The 14,525-nt window shown below is 49.5% G+C and overlaps 1 protein-coding gene across 14 annotated transcripts in view; it reads left to right on the top strand.

Moving 5' to 3' along the window:
- LOC101022794 (janus kinase and microtubule-interacting protein 1) overlaps positions 1 to 14,525 on the top strand; it is a 303,218-nt gene that overhangs the window by 141,532 nt on the left and 147,161 nt on the right. For 9 of the 14 annotated variants that reach the window (XM_021938227.2, XM_021938225.2, XM_031664741.1 and 6 more), the window contains 6 exons: positions 103 to 186; positions 3,846 to 3,908; positions 5,942 to 6,040; positions 9,505 to 9,606; positions 10,316 to 10,369; positions 11,252 to 11,317. In XM_021938227.2, the coding sequence (XP_021793919.1) occupies positions 103 to 186; positions 3,846 to 3,908; positions 5,942 to 6,040; positions 9,505 to 9,606; positions 10,316 to 10,369; positions 11,252 to 11,317 (468 nt within the window). Of the gene's footprint in view, positions 1 to 102; positions 187 to 3,845; positions 3,909 to 5,941; positions 6,336 to 9,504; positions 9,607 to 10,315; positions 10,370 to 11,251; positions 11,318 to 14,525 lie in introns of those variants that run through there. The other 5 variants (XM_021938237.2, XM_021938236.2, XM_021938238.2 and 2 more) reach the window with 2 other exon arrangements.

Here is a 14,525-nt window from a genome sequence, read left to right as displayed (position 1 = left end):
TATAAGGATCCTAGGCATTGCTTGCATCGAGGCATGACACTTTCCACTTCCCTGTCACCCATTGGAGGTGACCAGCTCACTGCCTGGTCTTTTCCCTTCCAGACTCGGGAGCAGCTACAAGCTGATCTGCTGAGGTGTCAGGCCAAAATTGAAGATTTGGAGAAGTTACTGGTTGAGAAGGGACAGGTGAGCAGGAATGATCTGTGCTCTGTGGATCTTTGCTTTTCTGTCCCCTCGGTGGTGTCCCCAGGGCTCGCCCGTGTGCCGAGGGGGATATTCTGTGGGGCTGGATCAGGAGCTCCAGAGACACTAGAGGAAAAAACACTAGCAGAACCCAGGCACGGGTGTGCTTCCTACTGAGCCTGCGTGCCGAGTTTAAAAAATCAAAACAAGGTATGGCATTCTAACTTGGCCTTTTCTTTGTTTGTTTGCCAAATGCACAAAAAGGAGGTGATTCCAAAAGCAACGGTGTGATCAAAACTGTTTTTGACTTGAACCTGAAGAAGAGCTGTCATTTCCTATCAAGATTTTAATTGTGAAAAAGAACCAGCACCCATGACTAACCCTGGGTTATTGCAGAGGCCCCACCTCTGGTCTCTGATTGTGTCTTAGAACAGTCTGATCCTGTGCTGCTCAGGTTAGAGTCACCTGCACCTACCCATCCACTGCATTTGATTAGGCAAGGCCCAGTTGACAGTAAGACACAGCAGAAAAGCAATGCCTGGGCCTAGACCTGTCCTCTGGAGTCGGGGAGACGCCAGAGGGGGCTCTGGGTGGAAATCTGGCCTCTCAGGGGGTGGCATCCAAAGGTTAGTATGAGTCGGCCTCCTCTGTGTCAGAAGTGCTGCTGTGGTGACATAGGTGACATAACCTGAACGTCTCCCTGGCCCCATGTGACAAGGTGTATTCTGTTCACACTCCTGTTTCTCCCTGGGGCCTCTCAGGGATGCAGGACAGGAGGCACCATCGTCTTGGAACTGCCCCATCTCGAACTCTTCCTCTGCTTGGCTGTTTGCTGCCTCAGCAAAATTCATCAGTCACATGGCCTCACTAACAGTGAGGGTGCCAAGGAGGGTGTGGGCAGATGGAGTGTCTGGTGGCCCCCACCCCCACCTGCAGAGAGGCATCTATGGGGGACTGAGGAGGCCGGGCAAGGTCTACTACAGGTCTTAGGCCCAGTGGGACACAGTGGGAGAAAGCAGGTGTGAAGCGAGGGGTGTAAAAGATTCCAGGCAGCTTAACAGAAGCAGCTCCGGAAAAGCACTGCAAAGCTGCAAAGCCAGCAGCTCAGAATGGCTGCCGTAGGGCTCAGGGTTGAGACTGAGGTTCCCATGGAGGTGGACGGCCAGCGACCAGCATGCATGCCTGGCACAGAGTAGGTCGCCACCGCAGACTTTACCAATGGACTGCGTGGGGGAATGTGAGTGCCCGCCCTCTGGAATGACTTCTGTAAACCGTGGTCTGCATCCTCCGTGTGGTGGGATTGTGATGCAAAGATCACACACTATAGCTGGCCACCTGGGTCAGAGGGCAGCTCTGCCACTTCCTTGTTGCATAACCTTGGGCAGGTTACATAATCTCTTTGTGCCTCAGTTTCCTCATCTTTAAAATGGGGCTAATAATAATTCCTAATACCTTAAGCAGGGGGACAGAGGAGAACCCAGGAGTAGCTGGAGCAGAGATCCAGGTGCCAGATGATAAGGCTTTTTTTTTTTTAGGCTGCTAGCCTCAGTTTCCCTCTTCTAGGCTGAGCCAGCATATCTGTAACTTGCCTGATCACAGTCTATGACTAACTTAGTGTTGTAAGTAAATGTTTATTCCTTGGTGCTGCAAGGAAAAATCAGCATTCAGACAAAAACGTTCTCAGCAAGGCAATTTTACTTTCCGCGGAAAGGGTGCTGCCTGTCAGCAATCATGCACATTGAACAAAGAAAAGCAGGGATATTTATTCCTTACACATTGGGTCCTTACTGCTGCGTCCTATCTCCATTGACTGGAGCTGGACCTGCCAGTCTAAGCTAGACCCAATTGACTAACAACTTAAAACTTTTCTAGATAGGTAAAGGCAATAGAGAACAAAGGAAAAGAGGAAGTTGCTTGCAAAAAGACTTAGAGAAGTAATAACATTTCCAAATAAGGAAGCAGCATAAGCTGCAAGCTGGGACATGTTTGAGCATGTCTATAACAAATATCTTGGTTAAAGTACAAAGATCTAGAATGTACTTATTCCCTTATATCTAACAGCTACGTAGGAGGTGCTTAACAAAGAGTTATTAGTACAAAAGCAAGGAGGCTTGAAGGAAGTTAGTTTTTTAAAAGAAACTATTATTTCTAACACTTATGATTTATTCTTTCATAAGAAGGGAAACTTTGAAGAGGAATTTTTTTTACTTTCCACACTTAGCCTCCCCCCAGGGGGGTAGGTTCTCTCTGTGTGGCCTGCTCTGCCCTCCGTGCCTGCTGGAGAATGGCGCCAGTCTGGGGCAAAGCCTGTGGCTGTTCATCCAGCAAGCACTTCCCAGAGCCCTCACCCATCCCAGGCCCAGTGCTGGTACCTGGGACACTGGGTCAGTTTGCTGTTGAGTAACAAACCACCCCAACACTTAGTTATTTAAAACAGCGGGATTCTATTTGCACACAGTTCTGTGGATCGGCAGTTTTGGCTGGGCACAGCCTGCCAGCTGCCGGCCAGGTGCCTCCGCCTCAGGGATGCCCACCTGGCTTCTTTCCCCATGATTTGGGGCAGGGAAAATGGGCAAGCCCAGGGCCCTAGCAGGGTCCAAACCTCTGCTCAGGTTACCTCTGCTAACATCCCGGTAGCCAGAGCATGGCATGGCCCAGCCCAGCTTTGAGGTTGGAGAAATGGACCCCATTACCTGCTGGGAGGAGCTGCCGAGTCACATGGCAAAGAGGGTGGACACAGAGGTGGGAGGGAGGGTTGCAGCCATTTTTGGCCACGATATGCCACAGACAAAAGGTGGGTGGAGCACAGCCACTCCTCACAGGTGCTTGCAGCCTGTGAGGCCCACATGTGGGTCAGCATGGGAATGATGCAGGTGCCAGGTGCCAGCGAGACAGAAGCCTGGAGGCAACCAGGGCCTCTTCTGTGCATTCCATGCACTTGGGACCAGACCCTAGGCCAGGCCTCTGCTTCTCAGCATCCTAGAACACCAAGACTCGGTGAACCCGGCCCAGCCTGGTGCTTGGGAGGGGCCTCTGCCCAGTCCCAGCTCTGTGGCTGACCAGCAGAGAAGGGAGGAGGGAGTTGGAGAGGGCTTCCCATGCCTTTACTTATTCCTTCATCTGCCCATTCCGCGATTCACCGAGTACCCCTGTCCCCGTGTGCCAGGCACTGTACCAGGCTCGGGGTGCCACAGTGACAAGATGGACTTGGTGCCATGTGCTCACAGGACTTATCCAGGAGGATATGGCCAGGCAAAGAAATGTGGGAAGGGTGTCACAGGCAGAGAGAGTAGAATGAACAAAAGCATATCTGTGGCTCTGGCCAGTCCACGGGGTATGAGGTCAGCCTTCCGCAGGCATGGAGAGTCTGCCAGTGTGGACCAGTCACCCTGGAGCCACGTTTCTGTCAATTAGACTGACAGAATGGAGTCATCGCGCTTTGGGGAACGTGAATGAAGTGGAGAAGGGATGCCCCACAAACCAGCCGTTTCTCTTTTTGGGGTTTAAAAGTTGACAGGGACAATGAGGACACATCACGGCTGTCATTTTCTATGACCTTTCCTTAGTCAGTTTCATAGAAAGTGGCCTTTCTCACTGAAAGTTTGTTACTTGGCCATCTGTTTGCTTCCCTGAATGTGACCATATTTAGTGCTTTTCCTTAGGATTCCAAGTGGGTTGAAGAGAAGCAGCTGCTCATCAGAACAAACCAAGACTTGCTGGAAAAGGTGCGTGACCCGCCTCAGGGAAGCACAGAGCCCCAGGGCAGTTGGGACCCCACAGGCCTGCTCAGACCACACGGGTCGTGCCCAGCGCCATTTGGGTACTCCAGTGACCAGGGCCTCAGGGCCTGTACGCCTCCTATGAGGGGAAATGTCCTCCTCACATGGAATCAAAGCCACATCCGTGGTTCTATCCTCTGCGACCAGGTCTGCAGAGTTGGTTTAGCTCATCCTCCTGGGGTACTCCACAGAAATGCAGAGGCCTGGCCTGTCTTCCCAGGCCACCCTGCAGAAATGGGGAGGGCTGGCCCCAACCTCTGGGGACACCCTGCAGAAACGTGAAGAGCTGCCCTGACCTCTGGGGACAGCCTGCAGAAATGGGGAGGGCTGCCCCGTCCTCTGGGGACACCTGCAGAAATGGGGAGGGCTAGCCTATTGTTGGGCTGGTCCATCTTCCTGACATTGGGCTCCAGGCCACCTCTGCTGTGGCTTTATGGTCCAAAGCCCTTCACCCACCAGTGTGGTGGGCACCCGAGGCAGGTCCATGGGCAGATCCTCAGGCCATCTTTACCCAGTGCAGCTGACCCATAATGGGAACTGGGCCTCTGTTCTTCTCTTTCTGGTTGTGGAACTTTCCAGAGCTCTTGGGGAGTCTGCTTGGGGGTAGCTCTAATGCTTTGGAATTAAAATCGTAGCTTATTTTTTTCCTAATTGGTGTACAATTCACTTATTCCTTTTGTAAATTTACTGCGTTGTGCAACCATCACCACGATGCAGTTTTGGAACATTATCGGCCTGGTAAAGACCCCTCCTGCCCATGTGCAGTCCCCCCTCTGCCCTGCCTCCTGGCCCCTGGCAGCCTCCAGTCCACTCTGTCTCTGGATGTTGCAAGTAAGTGGAGCCAGACCCTAGGTTAGGCCTCAGCTTTTGAGCATCCTGGAGCACGAGGACTGGAGGAACCTGGCCTGGTCCTGGTGGGGGGGCCTCGGCCCAGCCCCCTTTCTGCTGCTAACCAGCATGTGACCCCACTCCCTTCCCTACATTTCTCAAGAGCGTTTGGGACAAAGGCATTTGGGACGGCAAGCAGTCCCGGGCCTTGGGAGAATTTTAGCATCTTTGGTGTCTTGTTCACTAAATTCTGGGAGCCATGGAAAACCCTCACCTCACCCCTCATGCCATTTCTAAAGGTCTCCCGGGGGTGGGATCACCTGGCAGAGGGCCCACTCTAGCCTTCTGTAATGGTGCTGTAGGGCCCGCTCTAGCCTTCTGTAATGGTGCTGTAGGGCCCGCTCTAGCCTTCTGTAATGGTGCTGTAGGGCCCCGCTCTAGCCTTCTGTAATGGTGCTGTGAGGCTTTCTTTACTCAAAGCCCTCATTTACTTGCGTTATTTTAGTGACTTCTCGCTGCTGCCAGGTGATGGGTGCTACTGTTTCCCTTCTTGGACAGAAGCTGAGGGCTGGAGTAGTTGGCTAAGTGATCCAGCATCTCCCAGCTGGGACTGGGATGCAGGCACTGTCACTTCCCACACTGATCTGCACTCTCAGAGAACTCTTGCCTTTACGGCTTCTTCTGCAAGCTCTGTGGGGAAGCAGGAGGGGGCCTCCCTGCCGCAGTTGGCTGGGCCGCTGTCTGGGTAGGCTGAATCTGGTGGGGCTTGAGTTGGAAAGACCTGGACAGGCTTTGGGTGTGGCACTCTTGCTTCCCAGTGTTTGGCCGCAAGGGAGGGACTTAATAGCCCCATGCCTCAGTTTCCCCATCATTCATTTATTCAGCAAATATATAAGTAGCCCTACTCCACTGGGCCAGGCTCAGAGGTGCAGGGGTGAACCTGGCCCAGCCTCTGTCTCCTTCATTCCCAGATGCATCAGCAAGAAGGACCTGCAGCACCTGCCTCCCTTGCTACAAACCCTGCCCTCTTCCGCCCCTTGCCCACATGGCCGGTCCTCTGCTTCCCTCCAGCCACTCAGTCAGGTGGCCTGTGACCAGGGGACCCCAGTGCTCCCGCCCATCCTGTTAATCCGTAGGTGTCTTTGCTCTAGATTTACAGACTGGAAATGGAAGAGAACCAGCTGAAGAACGAAATGCAAGACGCCAAGGATCAGAACGAGCTGTTAGAATTCAGAGTGCTAGAACTCGAAGTAAGAGACTCTATCTGTTGTAAGCTCTCAAACGGAGCAGACATTCTCTTTGAACCCAAACTGAAATTCATGTAAAGCTCCCAGACGTTTTCAAGCATGTGGAAAGGGGACATGTTCTAGTTTCTTTCTTTCTTCTTTCTTTCTTTTTTTTAAATCTGTATGTTCAGAATAATTTCACTGCCTTAATGTGTTCTGGAGAGAGTGCCCACCCAAGTCTATGGACATGTACCAGAGCTAATATATTTATTGCCTATGGCTTGTTTTGCACTTAATAAAATAATTTGTTTTTGCAATATTTTGCCTTTTTTATTTGTGTTTCATTTCCATAACTACTTCTTTCCTGCATGCATAGTCACCGGGTACGCATTCTGCACACCCAGACAGAAGCACTGTTGCAATTAATAACACACCTTTTTAAGTGATCTTGCATGCAGTAAATCTCACCTTTTGAAATAGCAGAGTCTGACCTGAGCCAGCAATTGACTCTAGAATGTGTTTAATGCCAGTTTGGGCTAATTTTCTATTTGCCAAGGTAAACACAAGGTAAGTAAAGACAGGGTAGAAGGATGTATTTGCACAGGCGTTTAAGAAAACTAGTTACGTTGTTCAAACTCTTTTATGCAGTAAATACAGACCCAGGCATTGAAGCAATATTGGGCTAAAGAAATTACTATTTGCAACTCAAACTGCAACTCAAAACTACTGGAGGGAGATCAGTTGCTGTTCACGTGTAGAAATCCCGTTCCTTCGGGAACTGCCCCAATGCACCGAGTGAGATTCAGTGAAAGAATACTAATGGTCTTACTGCTTCCAACTGAAATCTTACCTCGGGTGTGTTACTGTATTGCCTTGCTCTCATGGTACTTCATAATCCTTCTTTTTGTTTCTGTTGAAAAATCATTGGCATTTTAAACATCACTTAAGTTTGTGATGAGTTTCTCTAAGCACCTGTAGTGGCGCGGCTCTGCTGTCTCTCAGCTGAAACCTTTGCATGCGTGAAACCCTCAAAGTGAGCACCCTCACAGTGTCTGTGGCTTCCCCAATTTTGTTTTCTCCTCCCGGCTTGAGTTACAATTCTGTCTGCATTAGAACTGACCATGTGTACCTTGTTGTGTGGGCAGGGACCTGTGGCCTGAGTATTTCTCACACCAAGTGTGACTCAGCTCTTGGCTCAGCATGACATGAGCATTTTATTTGTGCGGCAGAATTGGAAGTTATGTGAGATCATTGTTAATACTCCTGCCGCTGTTAGAGAACCTTTCACAAATCCTTGTTATGAGTCTTTCTCATGAGAATTCTATAGGCACTAACCAGTTCACTAAAGTTTTCTTTAATGGTCTCCACCCTCCTTCAGAACCACCAGAAACAAAATGGCTTTTTTTTTTTTTTTTTTTGAGACAGAGTCTCGCTCTGTCACCCAGGCTGGAGGACAGTGGTGTGGTGCGCTCTGGGCTCACTGCAACTTCTGCCTCCTGGGTTCGAGTGATTCTCCTGCCTCAACCTCCCTAGTAGCTGGGATCACAGGCACACACCTCCTCACTCAGCTAATTTTTGTGTCTTTAGTAGAGACAGGTTTCACCGTGTTGGCCAGGCTGGTCTCAAACTCCTGACCTCAAGGGATCCACCTGCCTCAGCCTCCCAAAGTGCTGGGATTACAGGCATAAGCTACCATGCCCGGCCTACAAAATGACTTTTGTTCATATAAAATCTGAGCTTTTGGGGCCACTTTTTCTATGGAGACGCCATTTAAGTAAATTTGCTGATACAAAGGCATCTGTGGAATGGAACCATCATGAATTTTTTTTTTTTTTTTTTTTGACTAATAAGGGGAAATAGGGTTTTCTTACTAGACTGTTTTAAACCTAGTTTAGTCAGGTTAGGGCTTCATGGAAATTAATTGAATTACTACCCAGTCCTCCCTCTTTCCTTCAGTCTCACTCCAGAGCATCTTCTTAAGCCCTGCCGTCTAGATTCGTGCCTCTCTTGGCTACATCTCTTTGTTGAATTATTCAAGACACCCATTGGTTCCGTAGCTAGATTCTGCTAGAATGGCCCAAAGTGTGTTATTTTGTACCTTACTGTAACTTTGCTCAAACCAAAGCAGTTTGATTGAAAGGTGTAATTTGCAAAGGTCTTCTCTGCTGCCCCGCCATGACAAATCTGTCCATCGCTAAAGTGTTTAAAGTGCGTTCTGTGCAGGAAACACATCTGAGACCTGAGTCCTGTTCTGCCTCTGTGCTTTAGCCCTGTAAGTAACTAGGTTTTCCCGACCTTTTAAAAACTCATCACTTATGTATGATTAATAAATACCTATTTCGGGAAAAGACTTGCTCTTCTTCCTCCCTTAGTAATTGAGCTTTGCTGTAAGTCTAAGGCAGGGGTAGAACAATCACTGGTTGTGCTAGTTTGGTTCAAAAAAAATTGTGAATGTTATTGGCAGATTGTACTGGAAAAAACAGAAAGTCAGCCTTTGGGGCCGGGCGAGGTGGCTCACGCCTGTAATCCCAGCACTTTGGGAGGCCGAGGTGGGCGGATCACCAAAGGTCTCTGGAGTTCGAGACCAGCCTGGCCAACATGGTGAAACCCCGTCTCTACTAAAAACAAAACAAAACAAACAAACAAAAAACCAAAACAACAACAACAACAAAATTAGCCCGGCATGGTGGCGCATGCCTGTAATCCCAGCTACTTGGGAGGCTGAGGCAGGAGAATCGCTTGAACCTCGGAGGTGGAGGTTGCAGTGAGCCAAGATTGTGCCATTGCACTCCAGCCTGGGCGGCAAGAGCGAAAAAAGAAAGAAAGAAGGAAAGAAAGAAAGAAAGAGAGAGAGGGAGGGAGGGAGGAAGGGAGAGAAAGAAAGAAAGAAAGAAAGAAAAAGGAAAGAAAGGAAGGAAGGGGAGAGAGAAGAAAGGAAAGAGAGAAAGAAAGAAAGAAAAGAAAGAAAGAAAAAAAAAAGAAAGAAAGTCAGCCAGCCTTTGGGTCCTCAGAGTGCAGGACCTCAGACTCAGCCTCCCTGAGCCACTGCCTCCCCTTTGTCTACAGAATGAAAGCAATGAGCCTGCCTCCTGGGGTTGTGTGAGGATTAAACGGGAGAGTGGTGTGCCTGGCACAGGGTAATAAACCATAGTTGGCGGCTTTTGCTATCTATTCAAATTTAGTGCAACTGTGTTTTTTAAATTTTGTAATTCTGTGACTTCGCAATGGATAAAGCCATGGTACCCTGTTAACCATTTCTCCCTAGATGAATAGGTAAGAAGTAAACACATTTCCAAAGGAGAACTGCTGCGTGGGAAGGCGTGAAAACGTCGTAGTTCACGGACGAGGCTGCTTCTAGTCCGAACTCGTGCTTTTTAGTAACATCTGTGCCCACTGGAATTCCTTGGTTTTTGCTGAGTAACGTGGGAAAATGGCAAGCGGTAAATAATCCGGTCACATTCTGTTTTTAAACCGAATCTTTTCCCCAGGAGAGAGAGAGGAGGTCGCCAGCATTTAACCTCCAAATCACCACCTTCCCTGAGAACAACAGCAGCGCTCTCCAGCTGTTCTGTCACCAGGAAGGAGTTAAGGTAGCGTGCCTGGGGGGTGCCTCTGCTAAATGCCAGCCAAGGGCTTGCTCCGTGCCCGGCTCAGTTGTAAAGGGGGAGTGCTGGGATAGAATTGATTTTCATGAGATACCCCTTGTGTTAAAAGTCATAGTTTGACCATTTATTAAGGGGTCACCAAATGTGACTCTATTTTGACCCATGTGTTTAAAACAGCAGAGGCTTGGCGTATTGCCCCGAGGGTGAACCCCAGCTCCACCGCTGCTCTGGCCTGTAAACTTTCTGAGCCTTAGCCTCTTCGCTATGAAATCCAAATGACAACACCCACACCATGAAGCTGGGGTGATGATGAAATCAGATCATGAACAGACGCCAAGTGCCTGGCCCTGTGCCTGGCGTAGCAAGGTTCTGTAGAGGGTGGCTGTGGTGGCTAGAAGGGTCCGGGGTTTGCCATGTCCTAAAGCCCTGCTCAGCTCCAGGGACAGTGTCCTGACTCACCCAATTCCATGGCCCTTCTAGAAAGCAGTGTTTGTGCTGGTGTAACACTCAGCAAATGAGCAGCAGTTATGCCTTCTCTCCCTCACTCCCCAGAGGAACGGCTGGGCACAAAACTTGGCCGGAAAAGAAAAGAAAGAGCACGGTGTCTTGTCGAGAGGAAAGGCCGTGGCCCTAGAAATTGGTGTGGTTGGTCTCTGTAGCTCACACAAAAATGAACGTTGGAAATCTCTTCTAGGATGTGAATGTTTCTGAACTTATGAAGAAATTAGATATCCTTGGCGATAACGGGGTAACTATGAGCGACCGGTTTCTGCTTTCGTGTTCTTGTTTTGATCCGGGTGTATTCTGTGTGACTTTCGTTTCGTTTTGTTTTTTTTTTAAATTTCTCTCTGATAGAAGAGATCTAAGAAGTACAATGTAAGGCTTTTGTATGGCCGTGTTCCTGGGTGGGTGGAGGGGTTGGTATTCGTCAGAAGTGGGGTTCTGAAGTTAGGTTCCCCTGGCCTGTGAGTGAGGAGGGGATGGGAAGGCCTGAGAACCCCTACCCAGAATGCAGGTGGAGTCACATGAGATTTCTGAAATCAGAAAGGGATCTTTTGGCTATCCTGAAAGATGAACTTGAATGTAGCCATGTTTCACAAAAGCTTAGTGTCACTCTGTGAAATGTCCCCAAACAGAGGGACAGGAGCTGTGTGCCTGATGTGCTGGCCCCATTAGCGAGAGGGAGCTGACCCTCGGGTGCAGCTCGGAGAGAAGCTAAGAAAGTTGCTTGGTGTTGGCCGGGCATGGTGGCTCACGCCTATAATCCCAGCACTTTGGGAGGCTGAGGTGGGCGGATCACCTGAGGTCAGGAGTTCGAGACTAGCCTGGCCAACATGGTGAAACCCCATCTCTACTAAAAATACAAAAACTATCCAGGCGTGGTGGTGTGCATCCCAGCTACTGTAATCCCAGCTACTCGGGAGGCTGGGGCAAGAGAATCACTTGAACCCAGGAGGCGGAGGTTACAGTGAGCCAAGATCACACCACTGCACTCGAACCCAGGTGACAGAGACTCTGTCTCAAAACAAACAAACAACAACAAAAACAAACAAAAAAAACTTGGTGCTGACTGTCTGCACGTGGATTTGGGATCCAGTGTCAAATACCCTTGCCCATTTTTGTGTTTTAGAATTTGAGAAATGAAGAACAGGTTGCAATAATCCAAGCTGGAACTGTGCTTGCCCTGTGTGAAAAGGTAGAAGCCAGCGGCATTTCTGTGCTCACACCTTGTCCCGGCTTCCCAGCACCATACAAGAAACTGTACATTGGCGTCTTGCTTTGCGTGGGAGCATGCATTCCAGTCCGTCTGCGTCTGCACGTGCCCGTGCATGCCTTTCCGTTTTCTTCATGAAGGAAGTCCCACATGCTCGCTGTAGAAAACCCAGAGATGCAGGAGGAAATCAAAACCCGGTGGAGGAAACAGTCTGTCACATTTGTGTGTTTCCTTCCAGTGGTTTCCCTGTGTCTGTTGTTTTTAAACTTAGTCGAAATGATGCTTGACATCCGGTTTTCAATCAGGCTTTAGAAGCATCCTCCATGCCATTTAACATGGTTCATAAATGTGTTTAAATGACTGTGCATCTCTCCATCACACGGTTATACTGTTAGTTACTGAAGCCCCTCTTAGCTGTTAGATATCACAGGTGTTTCCACTTTTTTTTTTCCTTACAATCATGCAGTGGTAAACTGCACATTTTTTACACATAAATTTCTATCTACATCTTAAAATACGCCCGTAGGATATGTTTTAGAAGCAGAATCACTGGGCCAAATAGTAAGAATGTCTTGAAGGACTTCGGCATGGTCAAAACAGTGTCCAGAAAAGCGGCACCAGTTACCCTTCTACCCATAGCCTTACACGTCGTTGATTGATGCTTGACATGGCATGTTACCGCTGCCGAGTACTTTGTCGATTGGATGGTGAAAACTGTATCGTGTCATTGTTTTAATTTTTATTTGAGTGCTAGTGATACTGAGGTTTTTTTGTATGTATTATCTATTTTCTTCTCCTTCCTTGTGAATTGTAATTGCTTTTATTTTGAGGGTTTTCCATTGGATTTATTCACCCATCCATGCATTCATTCATTTGACAAATATGTATTCATTGTCATTGTCTTTCTTACTGACTTCTCTGCGTGCTTTACATATTAAAGATATTAGCTTTTTGACCTGTTTGTTACAAAACACATTCCCGATGTGTTTGCCTTTTACATTGGTTTAGGGTGTGTTAGAAATACACAACTGTTTAGGGCTAAAGACCTTTTCCTTTCAAAGCACATGAGTTCAACTTTAAAATGCTATTTTTGCAGTGATGAGGTCTTAATGATCTTAGTTGGGATTCATTCCTGAATCTCTGGAAGGGCATTTAAACTAGAAATAGTTTCCTTCCCAGGGCATTTGTTCAATCCCTCAATCAAGTAAAGGATACTAAATGTTGGTAACAGATTTATGGCCAAACCTTGCCCAAGGTCACACTGGTAGGCAGTGAGAGGATTGGAACTCAGCTTTCTCCTGTTCCTATCATCACTAAACCTGGCTGAGCTTGTGTCCTCAGGTGAACCGCGGGACGGGGATGACTCACACCTGGCCGGCTGGTGGCCATCAGGTGCAGGTGCAGGTGCAGTTGCAGGCATGGGGTGGGACACATGAGACACATTCAGCACACCTTCCTTACTAGCAGCAAAACCCTCCATGGCTGTCTAGGCTCCTCCAACAGTGCTCCGTGTAGAGTCACACAAAGTGCTGATTAAACACTTATGACATTTATGACTCAGTTTACTCAACATCCACTGGAACATTTACTGAGAGAGAGCATCTTAGTGTCAAGTGCTGAGCACAGCCCTGGTAGACGTGGAGATGTCACATCCACCAGTGTCTGATTTGATGTCGGGGAGGCCTCTCCTGGCTTGGGTCTTGGTGACACCACTTGCCAGCTGCAGGGGTTTCAGCCAGTTTCTCACCACGTCTCTCTCAGCCATGACACCGAGCATCCTGGTGGCTCACAGTCTCTGTCGGAATCCGCGAGGCTGCATATTTCAGTGGCATCAGGCATTGCCATCTGGTTCAGTCAGGCACCTGGGGCCGCGCTTACTTCCTGGAGATGCTTGGTCAATGCCTGTGGATCGGGTGAGCAAGGAGCAGGAACCTGCCAGTGACTCAGGGGGCTGGTTCGTCACGGGGCTGGGGCAGAGGGCGTTGGAGGGCCAGGGCGCCAGCTGGCAGGAGGCTTCCAGCCTCGGTGAGAGCAGCCCTCTGCAGGACGCTGAGTTCTCCCACCTGAGCCATTCCTGATGCACCCCTCCCCACGCCCAACCCACAGCAGGTGTTCCAGGCCCGCACCTTAGGTCCCCAGCGCTCCTCATCCTCTGGGCATCTGTGAGATTGGCAGCCCTCTAGGACAGATGAGGAGGGGGAGCCTGTCTGGGATCCGGCCACTGTCTGCTTGACCCTCACCATGCTGTGCTTGCCTGGCAGCTGCCGACCTCCCCGCTTGCACCCTGCCCACCCCCACCGCCACCCGCCTGCCCCTGCCCACTAACCTCCCCAAGCCGGTCAGCCTGGTGCCGTGCCTTGTGCCCTACACACTAGAGAGCCGTGCCGGCTGCCCTAGTCTGTCAGCCCCTCACAACCCCTACTGATGGTTATGGGGCCCCGATTCTGAGCCTGGCACAGAGGTGCCCAGCTCCCTGTCTTTGAGGACTGGACTTAAACCATGGTTTTCTCAGGTTGGGTTCTAGGAGACACTGGCCCTGCCATTTGTCTGTGGATAAAGGTCCAGTAAGCTTGGGAGTTGCCACTTGTCTTCTCCCAGCCTTGTTGGTGTGAGAGCTCCTCAGGTCCATAAGGGGACCCTCATGTGGGCTGGGAACTGCATCAGCAGGACCCTCTGAGAATCTGGCAGGACCACTAGGGGACTGACGGTCTGCTTTGCCTGGGACTGACAGCTTTCCTGGGACGTGAGAATTGCAATGCTAAAAGAGGGACAGTCGTGGGCCAACAGGGACAAGCTGGTCACCCTAGAGCTGACAGGCACTGCAGGGAAGTTTGCAGAGGGGGAGGGCACCTGCAATGTCACTGCCAGAGACGGCTTTCACAGACAGGCCCAGTTAACCCCCATGCCACTAAATACTCCTTATTTTAAAAATTGTCATTCCATACTGGTATCCGAATAAGCGGAAGTCAATGTTAATGTTCCCTTAGAGGCATGAATTTTTTTTTTTTTTTTTTTTTTGAGACTGAGTCTCACTGGTTGCCCAGGCTGGAGTGCAGTGGCATGATCTCAGCTCATTGCAACCTCCACCTCTAGGGTTCAAGCGATTCTCGTACTTCAGCCTCCTGCAGCTGGGATTACAGACATGTGCCACCACGCCTGGCTAATTTTTGTATTTTTAGTAGAGATGGGG

Source organism: Papio anubis, chromosome 3 (genome assembly GCF_008728515.1).
Source record: "Papio anubis isolate 15944 chromosome 3, Panubis1.0, whole genome shotgun sequence".
NCBI lineage: Eukaryota > Metazoa > Chordata > Mammalia > Primates > Cercopithecidae > Papio > Papio anubis.
This window is presented reverse-complemented; position numbering and strand designations above follow the sequence as displayed.